This window comes from Phaethon lepturus, unplaced genomic scaffold (genome assembly GCF_000687285.1).
Source record: "Phaethon lepturus isolate BGI_N335 unplaced genomic scaffold, ASM68728v1 scaffold603, whole genome shotgun sequence".
In the NCBI taxonomy this organism is placed as follows: Eukaryota; Metazoa; Chordata; class Aves; order Phaethontiformes; family Phaethontidae; genus Phaethon; species Phaethon lepturus.
In genome coordinates, this window is record NW_010531045.1 from 8,590 (window position 1) to 26,556 (window position 17,967).

The 17,967-nt window shown below is 37.1% G+C and overlaps 1 protein-coding gene across 1 annotated transcript in view; it reads left to right on the top strand.

Moving 5' to 3' along the window:
- Positions 1–1,599: 1,599 nt before the first annotated feature.
- VWA8 (von Willebrand factor A domain containing 8) overlaps positions 1,600–17,967 on the top strand; it is a 106,055-nt gene continuing 89,687 nt past the window's right edge. Inside the window, exons 1-3 of the mRNA XM_010284418.1 lie at positions 1,600–1,672; positions 11,823–11,953; positions 14,075–14,185. Of these exons, the coding sequence (XP_010282720.1) occupies position 1,672; positions 11,823–11,953; positions 14,075–14,185 (243 nt within the window). The 5' untranslated portion in view covers positions 1,600–1,671. The remainder of the gene's footprint in view (positions 1,673–11,822; positions 11,954–14,074; positions 14,186–17,967) is intronic.

A 17,967-nucleotide genomic window follows, 5' to 3' on the forward strand; every position in this document is an offset into this window, starting at 1 on the left:
TATGATTCTATGACTGTTGTTAAGCCCTTAAATTTGAGAGGAAATCAGCAATAATCTTTTCTTTGCTGCTTCCTGTTTGTGGCTGTGGATGATTCTTCTCTGGGTGCTGTAAGTCTAGTCCTAAATGTGTAACCTTTCCCAGGGGTTGTGTGAGTCACGTCAGAACCTGGGGGTTCTCAGTCCTGTGAGTTGAGCACTAACATCTGGGTATGCTGGAAGAGAACTGCATTTGGGTGCAAAACTAGAGTCCCTGCTGACTGAAAGGAGAGCTACTGTATGTATGGGAGGAGTTTTAGTTGCCTCTGATTTGAACAAGGTTCCTCATCAGCATCTCCCTCTCTGATTCCAGCATTAGTCTTCCGAACTCTTTTACTCCTTATGCATTGCTGGAGATGGGCAATCATAGACTGGGTCCTCTTGGATGGAGCAGGACAAGGTGCATATCTACAAAGGGTTTTTAGAATTGGATCTTATTTGTGGGCTATGTACTTTCTCCATCTCATTTCTGAGAAAAGCACGAGAAACAGTTCCAAAACTTGGCCTTAATTCATGGAAAGGTGGTATAATCAGAGTGCTGTGGCAAAACTGCAGCCCTGTGCAGTGGTCTTGTTCCAGTAATCCTTTCCATCCTCACACATGCACTGCAGTGCCTGTTGGGTAGTGAAGGTGGTATTATCTTCAGCAACAGTAATGGAAAAAACATAATTTTACTGGAGTCATCTTAGTTTCATGGTCTTCGTACTTGTGAACTCGTTTGCCTGATCTCTTGAAAAAAATAAACTTTGAGTTTGTTACCACTCTGCAGCTCATTTTCTTGGTTTAACGGGTTTTGGGTGTTGTGCTGTTTTTCTGTGTGACCGCTGCCACGTTGGTGCTCGCCCATTTCCTGGCTGCAAACTCAATTGCACCGCTGATTTCCATGAGCAAGTACACAGGACATGCTCTGCAATTTAATTCGAGCCTGCTGGTACAGAAAGACAGATAAGACAGGCAGGTCCCAGTAAAAGACCAGTAAATAAAATGGCAGGTGCTTTAGTTTTGGTGAAATCCAGAGCAAGAAATGCTTGAGACCTCTCAAACCTCAGAAGGGTGTCAGCTTCTGCAACCATACAGTCAGAGTGCAGGGAAGGCCCACTGACGTGAATATGTCATTTTGTACATCCAAAAGATACTGTTTTAGGCTGCTTGAAAACTCAGGAAAGTCATCACCCCTACAGGTGTTTCTCACTGCTATCTCTGGAGACAAAGAGGCTAAGATTTAATTTCAAGAAATCAACGATGGTAGCTGGAACATGGTTTTGTAGCCAGCTTCAATTCCATAGATCCCAGCAAAGTTAGTTATGGTTATAGCAACAGCCACAAAAGAAAAAAACTGACGAATATTAATTAAGTGAAAATTGTTCTGGTACCTGATCTATTGAAAAGCAGCAGAGCCTAATTAGTAAACCAGTAGTTCTCAAACACATTAGAGACTGCTTTGTGAACACACAGTTAGCCTTAGCACAGCAAGCCTGTGATTTAAACTTTACTCTAAGGACATTGTACACTTAAAAAGTATCAGGGAACTAAAAGATGACTTTTTTTTCTTTTTTAGGTGATACTGTCACTATTGGAGATGTGTCCTTTAAACTCAAAACACCGAAGAACCCTGAACTTGTTCCGCAGAACTACAGTAAGAATCTCCTTTCCTTTTGAATGGATTTCAGGGCTTTGTTCTAGAAACTTTTACTCACTGAAGTCGCCCCACTGACTTCATTGAAATTGTGTAAGAAATATTGTTTTGAAAAAGCATGCAATTTGGATAAGGCTGTCTTTGCTGAGTTCTTCAGTATTTCTCTGGTTCAGCTGGTTATGTAGAAATCTCTTAACTTTCAAGGTAGCTTATCCCATTGGTCAGTGGGACAGTAAAGTACTATTTGTATGTTTAAATGTTTTGTTCAAGAGGGGTGTCATCCAGCAATTACTTCCAAAAATAATACAGTAATCTCAAATTGTTTGGTCATAAAACTGTGGCAGTTTAAAATTATCACTCAGTTGCAATATGATTATATGTCCTAGGAATTCTCTGCTGTATGGCAGATGTATGATGTTTTTCTACTGTGATACTTAGTGTACCCAGATTGTCACATTACTGTTGTCAGCAAACATACAGATCTTTGCAATCCATCAAGTTACTGAGAAGTCAATTGCATAGTGATTAAAAATGCTGTCAAATACTTCCAAAAGTCACAGACAATTATGCACATTAACAATGTGCATAAATATACTCACAATTAATTCACATTATATTTTGATACCTTATTAAAAATGTCATGGATTCACAGCTATCTGTATTTCCTGTTTGTTTGTTGAGAAGCTTCTGAGCTTTTCCTTTTGCACCATGTATCTGCAAGTGAGTCGTTCTTGAGCAGGGGGGTTGAGCAGGGTCAAGATGACCTCCAAATGTCCCCTCCAGCCTCAGCCATTCTGTGATTCTTTGATTCCTTATTTTGTAGTAACTGTGGGATACTACATCTGTGTCACTGTTGACATGTTTGATTACGGTTTCTTGACTCTCTTCTGAAGTGCAGCCTTTCTTCTGAAATGTTTGTCCTTTGAGAGCTGTAGCAGGAATATAGAGGGAGATGTTGTTTGCTTTGTCTTTGATGAGTGTGAAGTCTGCCAGTGGTCTGGTAGGCCACATCGCTGGTATGCATCTGGATCATGGGCTGCTTAATTCCTATACCTCAGTAGGCATCACACTGTGACACTTTCCTGCCAGGTGATCTATGGTACCAAAGATATCCTATGACATATATCAGTCCATGCTGTTACAGGGTAGCCCATGAGGAAAGGGTTTCTGTTTTAGATTGTAATGACACATCCCATATCTTGTGAGTTCCCTGGGAATGTGGCCAAACAGTTGAGAAATGCTTCTCTGTATTATTACTTTTTATAGCTTCTTAAATGAACAATTTTTGCTTTTTGTCATTTATTCTGTATGCCTGTTTTCTCATTTTCATCATAAAGTAAGGATATCAGTTGTCTATGTCAATGACTAATGTGATCTGTTTCACATATTTATATTTCTTGTAGATTGTTTTGCTTTCTGGTTTTCTGTGCTGTACCAAATGTGTTAATTTTTTAACACTGCCTCCCTGCCTTCCCCTCTTCCACACCATGCCAGTCATTATTACATGTTTTGATCAATCTGTGCTTTTCAGTGAGATAAATGCTAGCTCAAAGTTACTATAACAGCATCTCTTTCAGTTCTTTGGATTGGGACGGTAAGAGAAGTATGAAAACCTTTGGTAGGATCAAAGAATCAGAGATTTTTCAAGTTAACGATTATAAGAAGGAAAAAGTGGTTGAAAACTAGTCTGCTATCAAAAAAAGTTATTAAAAATGGAACTGGATCTCAGCTAAAATCTGTTACTACAACTAAAAGTAACGTTTATTAGCACATATTAGGTGTATTAGCTATTTCTCTTTTTTTTAATAATCATGGCTGGAGGAGCCTATGTCATGCTTGGGATACTATTGTTCAACAGTATTCATGTACTTACAGCAGGATTACTTAAGGTACAGAATTTTGCTTGTAAACCTAAATATTAATTTAAGCTAATTTAAGTAAGAATACTTGTGTGTTTAATAGCAGAAAATAAATGTCAGATACTTGAGGACAATTTCTTTGTATATTTAAATTTAGGATTTTTTTTTTTTATCCCTTAGTGCTTAAATTCTGTGGTTATGTTACTGTGAAGAATAAAGTTACATTCCTTTAGTGAAATTAAGTAGATTGTATTGGTTTCATGTCAATTATCTCCTCTTTGTGAGGCATTTAGAGAGTACATGCATTACTTAAGGGAACACATTTTTTTCTTCTAAGAGTACTTTTTGTTTTGCTGTGTGAATGACTGCAGTAGATACAAGATGTTTTGGTGTAAAATAGGTGAATGTAATTGCATATTTATATTAACCTATAAACTGAAATGTTGCATAATTTAAAATTTTATTATAGTAACTAATATTACATTTAAATGACCGTGGTACTTACCTGATTTCTTTTAAACTAAGACTAGAAATAAAGTGGGAAGTATCCCTGGGAAGATCTCAGACATTGTAATGTTTTCAGTGGAGTAAGAACGAAGAGGAGGGAATTGAAGCAGTTACAGTTCATTTACTAGTACTGCATATAATACTGTTTTCTAGCTCATCATTTGTGTAGAATAGAGTGTTTCTGTTTTTATTATTCTGCTAGATAAAAGCCATGTTAAAATACAGTAATGTTGAAAGTGCATATCTATAATTTACAGGAAATTTTAGGGATGTTCTAATTTATTCTAAACTCAGCATTATTCTTTTAGGCTTAAAAATAACCTTAAAAATCTGAAAAAAATTATAACACAATAAGGAATATTAATGGATTAAGTACCTACAAAATTTTACCTTTGTTATTTTGTCACTTAATTGATATCAAAATACTTCATTTTTTGTGTTACCAGATTAAACTGATTTTTAAATCTTTTTTTGAACCTTGTTACATTTTGCAGAAGTGGAGAGGATAGGTACTGCTGATTATCTTATGTTTTCATGACCTTGCTTTTCAGGTTTTATGCTAGGTACCTAACACGTTCTGTATGAAGTACTCCATTTTGTGTGCTAATGTAAAATATTAATTTTATTAATTAATTTTATTAATAATTAATTATTGCTCTCTACAACCACCTGAAAGGGGGTTGTGGCGAGGTGGGTGTTGGTCTCTTCTCCTAACTAACTAGTGATAGGACAAGAGGAAATGGCCTCAAGTTGCGCCAGGGGAGGTTTAGATTGGATATTAGGAAAAATTTCTTCACCGAGATGGAGGTCAAGCATTGGAACAGGCTGCCCAGGGAGGTGGTGGAATCACCATCTCTGGAAGTGTTCAAAAAACATGTGGATGTGGCGCTTCAGGACATGGTTTAGGGGACATGGTGGCGCTGGATTAATGGTTGGACTTGATGATTTTGAAGGTCCTTTCCAACCTTAGTGATTCTGTGATTTGTTTTGCTGTTGTTGCCAAATGGCTTTTTCTTGGAAGGTGATAATTAAAAGTACATAAAATCTGAATTGTTCTTATTTTTCTTTTTGTAAGTGACAAGTAAAAATGAGCCATACACAAGGGAATTTTGTTAATGGGATTTCTGTCATAACTGTGTCTGACACGTTCTAGAAAGAGCGCACTTACTTTTGCACTGCTTGTTCTTTTATCAATAGAAATAAAACCTACATTTAAAAAATCTCAGCATGCCTGAAAAGCATGATTGTTTCTTTAATTATACTTTGGAGAAACTTTGTATGGCTTTCCACGATAGTTTAGATCCAGAATTGAATTGTAAGAATGTGCATTCTTTTTTTTTTTTTTTCCATTGAGTTCATGTCAGCACACTGCTTTTGTTAGTGGCTTCTGGAAATTTTATGAAAATTACAACGTACCTGACATTCTATGTATTTATTAACCTTGATAAAACAATGCCTAACAAAGCTCTTCCAGGACACTTTGTTCAATGATGGCAAATCCTCGTTAAGGCAGGAAATGGGAAGTTCTGTTGCAACACCACATCGGCTCTGCGGCTCTCTGAAGGTGTAAGTGCATTTGGACATTTGGCTGTAGTCATGTTACATGCAACTGCATTGAAGATAAATTTCAAACACTGTGTGTGGTTTTGTGTCAGGTGCACTGAGCCTGACCACCCTCCCCAATGTGTGATCAAAAGTGACATGCATGTATACAAGGGGTTAAGTGATAAATCCTGTCAGTTTTGTCAGTTGAGATATATGGAAGACTAATTGTCGTGAGGGATTTAAACAGAAAGTTTGTGTGTGTAATAATGAAATACAAAAAAAGTAGCACTAAATGGATTTCTGTACCTGAAAGGGAACTGTTTTAATGTTGAGGAAATGGGGGTTATTTCTCTGTAGTAGGCTCAGTGGTGCCAGCAGTTCCTCTTATTTATTCTTCACCTGAAAAGATCAGTATTGTCTTAACAGTAAGACACCTCTGTGCCCTTCTCCCACAGTGGTATGCACCATGTGCTGAAGCAGGGACAAGCGTATGTGTTCAGTTATTGCTCAAAGTAGGCTCAGATTTGCACTGGAATGTGTGTTCATTCTTCTCTCTGTTTACTTTAAATCTGAGTGTCAGAGTGCAACACATTGCAGAGACAGGTTTTGTATTGCAGGATGACACTAATTTTGCACTAACAAAGGTTTTTGTCGTTACATTTCTTCTTTGCTAGTGTAAGGAAGGATGCCTGTTGTCAGAGATGGTGGTTATTTCAGCAGTTTGAGTTTTTATGTACTGATAGGCTACTTGGCTGTTACCACCTGATCCAGAATCTGAAATAGTGTTTTTTTTGTCAGTAGAGATGTGAATGTTTTACACCATTATACCTGTTTTGTCTATACCGAGAGTGAGGCACAGGGAGACATGGGGAGATGGAAGCCTTCACCGAAGGTCTGGGTGGAGCTCAGGAAGTGGTCTGCACTGTTCCTTGTGCCTCAAAGCATAGGTGGCTGAATTTGAACTGTTCCTTGAGAGATCTTTGTTCTCCTTGTTCTTAAAATGTGCTGTTGATGTAGATTCTAGAACTTAGCTGCACACTTTGCTCCAGTAATTAATGATTCGTTTGTGAAAAAAGCTTCTTCATTTAGGTTTTTTTGGACATACTTTTAGTTCCCTGGGGCTTGACCACGATGTACAGATTACTTATTTCTTCACTGTGATTCTGTCTTGCATAGTTGGAAAACAGTAGAAATGATTTTCAGTCATGTCTTCCGAAGACTGAATTCTTTAACTTTTCCACATCTTCCGTACTTCTGATAATTCTTCTTGCTCTTTTCTAGAATCTCTCTAACTTTTCAATGCTGGACTGAGCTGTTGTGCTCAAGAGCAGACACAATATGTCCCTCCAGTTGGAGTCCAAGCCACAGATAACTGCTCTGGCTAGGTATTTCCCTACCAGCTGTACATCCAGCTAAGAATAGTTTCATTTATTCCATGTTTATATGTCACTAAGAGAAACTTAGTCTTCTGAATCCTATTCAGTGTTCCTTCCAGAAAGCTATTTGGGTTTACATGATTCCTTTGTATTCTCTTTTCATTTATACTTACATGGAGAAATATGATTTATTTATGTTGATCTTACATCTTCCCGTGAAGCAGTTGACTTGGAGGAACTGAGTGAGTTTATGGTCTCATCCAAGAAGTAACTTTCCGCTTTTTAAGCCTCTGCAAAGGCTCACAACTTGTTTGCTTGCCACTGCAAGAACAAAAATTTTTGGAATGAAGACTGTTGCCATGAAAAATTTATGAGGAAAAATAGTATTCCAGTGAAAACTGTCTGTGATGTAACTGCGTTATGAGACTTTGTAAACTCATTGGGCTCTGTGCATTAGCATAAAATTGGAAGAGCAGCAATGTTTTACTTGCAAAGTGCTAAATGAAAGTAGCTGAAAGCAGACCACATAGGAGTTGCCTCCCTCTTCACGTCAGCCATGCTGCCTTTTTCACCACATCCTGGGCCACTTGCTCTCCTCCTTCATTGTCACCCAGCCTGAACGAGCTGTGAAATAAGTCTCAGTGAGCTCAGTTGTTTGAACATTTTTCCTTTTTATAATATGCTTCTGTTTTTAGACAAAGGCCTCCCTCCTTGTCCCCTCCTTCCTCGACCGTATTTTACAGTGGCCACCCTCGATGCTGGATGTACTGCAAACTGCTGTGGAAAGCTAAAGGACCCCCTTGGTAATCAGACGAGGGAGATCTTTTTCCCCTCATGAACTTTTGCCTTCCCTGATAAAAGGAACCGTTCTCAGACTCTGAACATGCACTTGTAGCAAAGGTTCAAGGTATGCCAAGGTCTTTTTTTATTCTGTTGAAAATTGGATATATTGGTGTCTTCTAAGTGCCTGTTGGTTACTATGTGATTGACCAAACTAGAGCCATACAGAGACATAAGCGCTAATGTATTTTGTACCACATCTGGAATAGGTATTCTTGGGAATCTGTTCATTTAACTATCTGCCTCTGAACAGTGGGAAGAGGTGGGCGTCTCCTTCATTTATGGGATTTCTTCTGTAAGTGGGACACAAGGACTTGCCAGCAGATACTGTCTGCTATCTCCAGTGAATCTTACGGCTTCAGTGAGTATAGCATGTGCCAAGAATTCAAGTATGAGTGAACTGGAAAATTTCCGAGGCTAGCATAGCCATTTCAGTCTTGGCTTTATCAAAAGCTGATTTGTGGATCAAACAAGAGCAGCTGCTGCATTTGCTTCAAAATCTATCTACAATGTTTTCTTCTCTTCTTATTTGGGGATTTCTCCATTCAGCTTCAGCTGCTCACTTTACAAAACGTATGTGCAGATTCTGCTAGGTGTTGTCCTACTTATCACATATTACAAAGCAGTATAATGCAATTTCTTTCACTGGCCATCCTTGATACACAGGAATAGCAAATTGTAGCACCAACTACTCTCCTGCATGTGCCAGATGGTGTCTTTGAGAACACACTGTAGAGGCTTCCTACGCACCATCCTGCAGATTAAGACTGTAGGGCCAGCTACTTAACTAGTGCAAATCAGTAGAGTGCCACTAAACAAATTGTGCAAACCCAGTTTGCATTAGATGCTATCTGACTCACGGGATAATTAATAAAAATTGCTGTAATATAAATGCTGATGCTTTTTTCAGCTAATTTGCTCTGTCTTCTAAATGTCGTAGAAAATTATTATATGCTGCTTATAGTAAAGTTAATATACAGTACTTGAACAGAGAGGAATTTTTTCAAGTCATGTTGAGGAAACGTAAAAGCTTTGCAATTGACATGTCACAGTAAAAGCAGTTTAAATATATAGAAATAATATTCAAGGTGTGTATGTGCATCTGAAGTTGCTTTTGGAAAGCATACTGTGCTTTGGAAACAGTTTATGCGGCATAGACTGCACGTACAAAGAAAATTTTGTATTCTTCTGATTTTAGAAGGGCATAACTGAGAAACTGAAGTAGGCCTAATATCTGGAGTGAGGTACAAATACTGCATGTTAGAATAGAAGGAACTGACAAGTGGAAGCTGCTGTCATGACAATTCACCCTAGGGAATGCTTGCTTTGAATTATCGTTATTATTTGTAAGGGGCTTCCTTTGAGTGAGTTTGTAGCTGGTCAGTGACTGAAAATGTATATTATAATTGATTCAGCTGCAATTTCTATGTGAGGAGAATGGTGAAGCAGTGGAACCATCATCTAGGAAATGTATCAATAATGAATTGTGTCTTTTGTGTCCTTTTCTCAAAAAAAGCCAAGTTAGGAAATGACAGGAAATTTTTAAAAGTTGCATTTTTTGTATTAATATTTCAGAGTAAATTGGGATTGTTTAAACACAATTATGAGAATATAAGTGTCCTGAAATTCCTTAAGGTTTGCAGGGGAGACATGTTGCTAAGATTTTAGATTTTTTTGAATGCTGTACACTCATGTTCTCTTTTACATGACAGTTTGTCTTGCAGATGCTGCTGAACATTCTTAAATCCTGTTTCTATTTATGGTATTGCTTTTAAGTCTGACCCGAGCTTTTTTCTTGAGGCCATCCTAAAAATAAAAAAAGATAGCTACACATATTAATGTGAATTACACCAGAGGCATTTGTAGTCATGCTGTGTCAAAGCTGTTTTTGCCATGCTTCTAATGCATGACTTTTGACATGAAAGAATTCAGTGTTTCAGCAAGATTTCCAAGCTCATTTGTCCACTTCAAGTAATGCAACTTTTTTCTTTACCAACAGCTATTATAAAAACGCGCTAGAGGCACATTGGCATGTTCATACAACAGTTATGAGTAGTGATGAATGTGCCTCTTGGTGAGATCTCTGTCTTGCAGTCTTAACGGTACCTTTAGTGAAACACTTTTTATTTGTGTGTTGCTTTTCAAATTACTATACCTGTACAGTAGCAAAGCTTGGATAGAGCAGTTCTTCTGCTGTGCTCCACTACCCTTTATTTCTGAAGGAATATATGTAGTAGAAACTTTCTTGATTTTCTTGAAAATCTCCTAGAAAGGAATATGTTATTCTCTGCGAGGAATTTACTTGCATTTGGCCTGTTGCATGTGATATGTGTGATGTGCATTGCTTTTGGAAAACAGTATTGCAGCAAAGAAGAAAATGGTCTTACATTGATATGGTCTTACCATATCATATATAAGAACTAATCCTGGTCATGCTAATGACATTTGTTTAGAAAACAGAACAGAAAAGCAAACCTGAAATGTTTGTTTACAATTAATCTGATAATCTTAATGCACAAATTGCTCACCCATATATGTATGTTATTCCTGTTCATATTGATGGTAAGGATATAGCAGATTTCTCTGGAAGGGGAAGGTTTCAGATGCTTTTTCTGAGTACCAGATTAAAACATTCAGTGAAAATTTTTTATGAAGTTTTCCTTAGCCACTTTTACGCTTGGAAAATCTTCCCTGAATCTCATACAGTTATTTAATACTGTTTCTATGATCTTAGGAAAATTAATTTTAATTTTGGTATACAAAGATTCAACACTGAACTGAAACCCCTCAGAACTGCGGGACATTATTGCTTGCTGTCCTTACTCTGCCCCGCATGTACTGCCTCCCCTGCCTCAGCAGAGCTGATGTAGAACCAAGGCTTGTTTTTTAAAATTTTGGTTTCCAATTGCCATAAGTAACCAAGTATTAATTTGAAGATTTCATCACCTCTTGCTCCTTTCTTACTGCATTTCAGCATTCCTGGACACTACCCTTGAGGCTCCAGCTTCAAAGCCCATCATCAGTCTTGTCAGATTGTTCTGAAAGCAACTGTATACATGCATGCATACGTAAATCTCCCTCCTGGCTTGCTTGTGTTCTCCTTCTCCTCTTGCACTAATACTTTCTACTTATGTCTGAGAAGGGGCCAGGCTTTGCTGGGAGGGTATGTGAAGGGATAGAGCAATGTACGGCAACAGAAATGGTACCCTTCCTTCAGCGTGCTCTTCCTACGTGATTCTTTCCCGTGCTGCCAACATTTGCATAGATGTGGTAAAGGTTTTAGTTTAATTATAATCAGGTTATTGCTTTTAAAAATAAAAAGGGGACGGTATTCTTAGTAGATATAAGTAGATCTGCTTTGAGTTGTTTTTTGTTATGATTTTGGAAGCTGCGTGGTATTGATGTAGTGATACTGCAAGGTTTGCATTTCCTTGATAATTTAATTCTGTGTTGTATTGTGTTAAAATGTAAACACAATGTAAAGGAATGCAGTTGTCTGTTAAGAAAATAGCAAATTAAATATATCCCTGAACATTAATCTTATTCTGATGCAAGCATAGTATTTTTATTATTTTTTTAAGTTCATCACAGAAGCATTGGGATATAGGCTGGATAAATCTTTTAGAAGTTATTAATAACATATCTATATTATATTAACCGATGCTGAGAAGTCCCCTCAAGATTGGGTAATAAAAAGCAGTGTTTGCATTGATCAGTTTAATGTGAAATGAGAATCAACAACATTTTGGCTGGTTTTTGTTGTGGTTTTTTTTTTAACGATGAAATTGGGCAGAGAAGAAGGCAATGGGCAAGATAGGTATATAAACTTACGTGTAAATTAAGTAGTCTAATACAAACTCTATGTGGAATTCCCTGCTCTTCAGCTATTCAGTTTTACGGCAGCACACCTTTGAGTCTTTGTTTTATTTTCGGAGATGAGAACAAAAAAATGTGTGAATGGCCAGGTATCTAACACGTCTCAAAATTAATTAATGTGGTGTTCTCTTTGTCTGTCTTTCCAAGTGACTGATTCTTTGGCCCAGTCTGTAGTCCACCATTTAAGATGGATAATGCAGAAGGATCTTCTTGGTCAAGATGTCTTTCTTATTGGTCCACCAGGACCTCTCCGGCGATCTATTGCCATGCAGTATCTGGTAAGTGTGTTGCTTTAAATTCTTGGAGACATAGTCATTAATGTCAGTTAGTCATTTATCTACTAGTCAAATTGTAAAAGGTAGTCCTAGAAAATCTTGCAGCAAGCTACTTAGGAGGTAAATAAGTTTTTCCATAAATGTGCTTTCCCAAGTTCAATTTTTGTTATAGGCAGATAAGAAAGCGCAGACTTTTTAATACATGTTTTTCTGCTTAAACTCCAGCGGGGGGAAAAAAAGAAAAGAGTTGGAAAACTGTGTTACCATATGCTATCACAAATGGAGAAACAGTTTGTTCTAGGCATTATGTATGTTAGAAGATTAAGGTATCTGCCTACTGTTACAGACAACAAATCGTTTTTGCTTCATTATATAAAAAAAGAAGGAAAGGATTTGGGAAAGGACTGTTCTGAGTAACACTTGGAAACAGTTACCGTAAGTATAAGTATTAGAAAGAGTAGATGCATGTGTGATCCTCTCTTGGAATGTGGGAAGGACTTGCCTACGTCCATCTGCGTGAACCATGGCAACACTGTGTACAAAATTTCATGTTTAAATTGTCAGTGCTCTTAAATGATCAGGAGGAGGGAGTTGTCTGCCCCAAAAGATGATGTGTGTAGGACTTTGTCTGCCATGAGCTCTATGTAGAATCTGGCTGGGCAGAAGGATCCCAAATGGAGGTGTATAAACAATTGTCATTAAGATCAGCCATTCCTTTAAAAATTAAAAGATACTAATTCAAAGACTAGCTCCCAGAGGTGAAGCATACAGGAGAAAGCTGCAAGATTTTGACCTTTGGAAGGAGAACCAAGATTTCTTAACTCGGCAAAGTATATATGCTACTTGATAGTTTGATGCATTTCTTAAAATAAATAAGAAGAACTTGGTATAATCTAAAAAGAGGGCTTAGGTAACACCTGACATCCAGGCATGGGACATAGAATGTGTCTTATTTATACCACTCTCTGTATGCACCCGAACTGTATTAGAAGGGCTGCAGCTTTCTATTTCAATGCCATGCCAAACAACTACGTGAAGGCTGGTTTTTGCATGTGAGCTGTGGCCCCTTTAATGAAGCTATGTAAGCCTTATCTACTGTTACTGAAAGCTACTACTATGTGTACATACACAGGGCTAATTGTTGAAGAAAACTCTCCTGTATTTCATCTTATATTTTTTTCCTTTAATTGTAAGAAAGTACAATTGTCCCTACCTGCAGAGGAATTGGAATAAAGGAATTGGTGGCTTTGTAACCAATAGGCACTGAAAAAGTGGAAAGGAAATAATTTTAAAGGGATTTTATATCTTTGCTTGTTATTTTCATACAACTCCATTTAAAAGCTGCCTCTGAAGAGAGATCTATTAAATATACCACACCTTTAATTGAGGGGTAAGGGCTAAGAGCTTTTCAGCATTACTAGTTTCCTAGCAGAACGCATGATAACCCAGATACGGAAGTAGCAGGAGCATCAGGTATAAATACATGGGGGATTTTTTTTTTTTCCTTTAAGGTAGAAAATTCTAAGTATATCTCATATTGATATCAAAGAAACAAAACAGTAACCCAGGGGTTCTAATTTTAAGTAGTCTATAATTTTACAATTGCAGACTGTATCTCATGACATTAAAGGGAGAGAGGATAAGAACAATATAGTTCATCAGTGTACTGGCAAAGCATGTGCATTTAATAGTCACAACTGCATCACAGTATAAGTGTTACTGAACACTGAGAGCTGCAGCTTTTCAGTCTTTTACAGAAAACTTGTGACTTTTATTCATGATTCGCAGATGCTGATTGTTTTTCAGAGTCCAGAATCAGAATATTAACTTAGAGGAGGTTACAGATTTTCAATGGAAAGAATATGTTGCTGGTTATTATGTTTTTACAACAGGTTTGGGGAAAATAAAAGTTTATTGATCAGAAATTCAAACCATTTTGTTTGAGGCAGAGCACACTGTAAACATTTTAAAAATGAGATATTAGATTTTGTTAAGAGTTATTTCAGATCACTGTGCTGCTGCCTAGAGCTCTTTTGTATGATTATACCACGAGACCTATTGTTAAAGTTCACTTACTGGGTTTATAGCCTTATTTTTGTAATAACTTTAGACTATTGTCCACAGGAGCTAACAAAGCGGGAGGTTGAATATATTGCACTATCAAGGGACACCACAGAAACTGACCTCAAACAGCGACGAGAGATCCGAGATGGCAGTGCTTTTTATCTTGATCAGGCAAGTTGCAGTCACATACCACCTAATTATTGTTTACAAGTAGTTTGGAGAAAGTAATGGTTTTTATGATGAAAAATTGGTGTATGAATTCCAGACTGACTGACATGTTTCTGATGCAGTTAGAAAGTCTCATATAACACTCTTGATCTTGTTATTACAAAAAATGGTATCTATACCAAAATCCAAGATTACTCTGTCTCTCTTAAGAGTACTACAGGGTTGATTTAGGCAGACTACTTGATATGATTCTGTAACAAGGAGTGAGATCCATTCTGTGGAAGTTAGACAAGTACATTTCTGGGTGTGTCTCTTCCCTGACACCTGTAACATGTTAGATGTACTCCTGAAATTAGTCTTCTGATCTAGTTGCATTGAAAAAGAGTCTAGTTCATGTATTTTAAGACTGCTCTGTATTGTGAAACCCAAGCACACTCAATGGAGACAATTGGGAGATTTGATTTTGAACGCTTACTGCTGATCTGGACTAAAATAATGAATTAAACACTCCTGCCATCAGTATTGCCCCAGCCTATTAGCTGATTTAGTACAACCATAGAGTGACTTAGGTTAGGTAAGATTTCTCTGTAAGTTACCAATGGCATGTCTCCCTTTTGATTATGCAGGTAAAGTATACGCTTAATTTAGAATGTCTGTTTTCCTAGATAACTGAAATTTGTATAGAAGTTAGGTTTGTAATTAAATAGGGTGGGTCAGTTCCTCTCATGTAGTGTGAGTTTAAATGTGTTATCTAAAAGAGTTTTCAATTGTTGGTGCTGTAGAGGTTAATGATACCTCCATCATACGAGTGATTTGTGGGTGGAAAGGGAAATGGGAAGAGGAGAGGATAAAGAACCTGAAAGTTTTGTTCTCTATTTTAAAGAAATGTTTTCCTTTTTTTTTTTTTCTAATTCCCGATGATGTCTTTCTCAGCCTCCAAACTTTGAAGAAACCTTTAAATAGATTTTCTTGAAACCACAGTAAATGACTTTGAGCAATGGAAGATCCTCAGAGTGAAGGATAACAACTAATCTAAATAATTTTTTTAGTTACTTCTAGGACTTCAAATAATTTCATGCTTGTCTGGGAATATGAAGGTTGCACAATACGAGATAATTTAATGTACTGTACCGTGGATTAGAACTGTAAATAGCTTCTCATTTACCAGAGGATAAGAGTATTTGTGTAGGCTGTGGGGTTAACTCATTAACTCATGTTAGCTCCATGCTGTTATGGACCGCTTTATCCTCAAGCTTGCTACAGGATACTCAAGGTAATTTACCCCTGGTGTAAGAGCATTAGTTAACTGACATTTGTAAGAGCCACTGTATCAGGCACTGTAAGAAGCTCACCACGATGTGAGATGGTCTGTTAACCCTGTATTTGTATGAAGACTTTGATCCCAATATAAATATGAGGCAGCTTGCTTCACTTTGTACAAGCTATTTTGAGTGATCTTACTCCAGTAAGAACACCCTAGGAAGATTAACTGTCTAAGGTTAAGGTCTAAAATTACCTTTCTTCCTCAATCTGTTGGAAATTTTCAGTTAACAGTATTTTACTGGAATTCAGCAGTACTTCAGACCAAGCCTTTCCTTTAGCAAGATACCAAAGTACTAAAATCAGTTGGAATCATGATGTCTTTTCTCAGCTCATGTATTACTTATCATATATATAACCAATGTATGTTTAAGGTCTGAAGGGAAAACAAGAAAATCCGTCATTGGTATTTAAATGACCACTTTTAAAATATTGGAAACATGAAAGATGAATCTCATAGTGATATTTCAGCTCAAGTTTTCTGACCCTACGTTTTCTTTAAAGACACATAAAATGGTGTACATAGTTATGTTTAGAGCCATTACATATCTAATTACAGCTCAATAATGAAGTTTTACAGGTTACACTGGGGTTTGAATTTTAATTAGTTCATTTAATGATTTTGAGGTTTGCAGATGGCTGTACCAATTCAAAACATTACAGAAGCCAGACACTACTCTTCTTTAAACCCCAGACCATGGACTGTTTCAAGAGAGGAAGGCTATCAGTGGGTAGCCTTAGCAAAATATTCCCAAAAGATCTTGGACTGCTCCCACTGCCATAGGTGACGTGAAGAGAAGGTGAACTCATATGAGGGACTGAAGATACAGGCTATGCTTTTCAGATTTACATACTGTTTCCCTTCCTGTGGAATCTCATGTTTACTCTTCAGGACACCCAAGAAAATACAGCAAAGCTTGAAAGGTCTGGTTTCCAGAACATCCACTGTATGAGTCCTGTGGGTCAAATAAAAACTAGCTGTTTAAGATAAATGAGGCTGTTTGCATGCAAGTCATAATATAGTACTGTAGTTATCTTACACTTTGAATAATAATATAGCGTAACAAAAGCTGGCATCGTGTTATCAGAAATAACTTTCATATAGTGAATCATCAGGTTTGCAGACCCACAAAGGTTTGCAAAGTTTTCTGTGAGTGGTTGTTAAGATACTATGGTTGTTTATAGCTCTACATTTAATAGTGACATGTTAAATACTGTAAATCGATATCTCAGAGGTTTCAAAACATCTGATATATTTTAACATGAAGTTACTGAATATGATAGCAGTTAGTTATTTAAGATGGATTTGGAAGATGGTCATTTAGACGCAGTGATTGACATTCTGCATTGAAATGTATATTGAAGGGCCAGTGTATCAAATATCCTCGCATATTAGCATTTCTTAGTACTCGAGTGAATCAAATGGGAGATTTGGAGTTAGGACGTTAGAAGAGATATCTGAAGGCAGGTGGAAGGGTTTTATTTACCTCAAAAATAGGAGACCATTAAAATGAAGGTAAACATTAAATTATCAAATTCATTCCCAATTAAAATCCTCTAAAATAAAGGGCTTATAATGAGGTAATGGTAAATTATTTGTTTTCATTTAAGTACTGACATCAGAAAATTGTTTCCTGTCTTTATCGTGGGCCATTAATTTTGGTTTTCAGCTGTTAATTCACTGTTAAAAGCCTCAGAAATGTCATTATTTCTGTTATTGAGACAATTAAGTAAGCTCTTGGTTTTATTCTGTAGTTTATTGCATGGGTTAATTATGTTGTGTATCAAGTAATTAGTTACAATTACTTTATATTACTTAAATATTTAAATGGCAGCTTCAAATTTTGCTTTTATTGATAGAAGAGCTTGTCTTGCATAGTGGTTTAGTGGTTTTCTGTTTCTGTATCTCTTTGTAGTTGAGTCACCAACTTGATTGAACCAGTATGGGGATTCTAATACCAGCCTATTGTATTCTCAAAAACAAAGGAATTAGATTTTATATTTTTATGTCCTTTTTTTGCCATTTCTGATGTAGTTTTGCTTGAACACCTCTGGTTTAAACTCTTACTACTACAGCTTCCTACACTATTAATTATTACATCTAAGGAAATCCTACATTATTTTAAGGTAGTGGATGCAATTGGGAGAGCAGCCAAGCCATTTTATTAGTGCTTGAGAGCTGTATTGCACCAGGATTATTTCACAAACCATGTTGCCTGGGATGCCTGGTTTTGTTTACCCTATGTGTTCCAGCTTTTGCATTAAATGAAACAAGCTCTGGGGAGATCCCACCAGGATTCCTGCCTCCAGCTCTGGAGCCCTCAGCACAGGAAAGACATGGACCTGTTGGAGCGGGTCCAGAGAAGGCCACAAAAATGATCAGAAGGATGGAACACCTCTGCTGTGAAGACAGGCTGAGAGATTTGGGGTTGTTCAGCCTGGAGAAGAGAAGGCTCCAGGGAGAC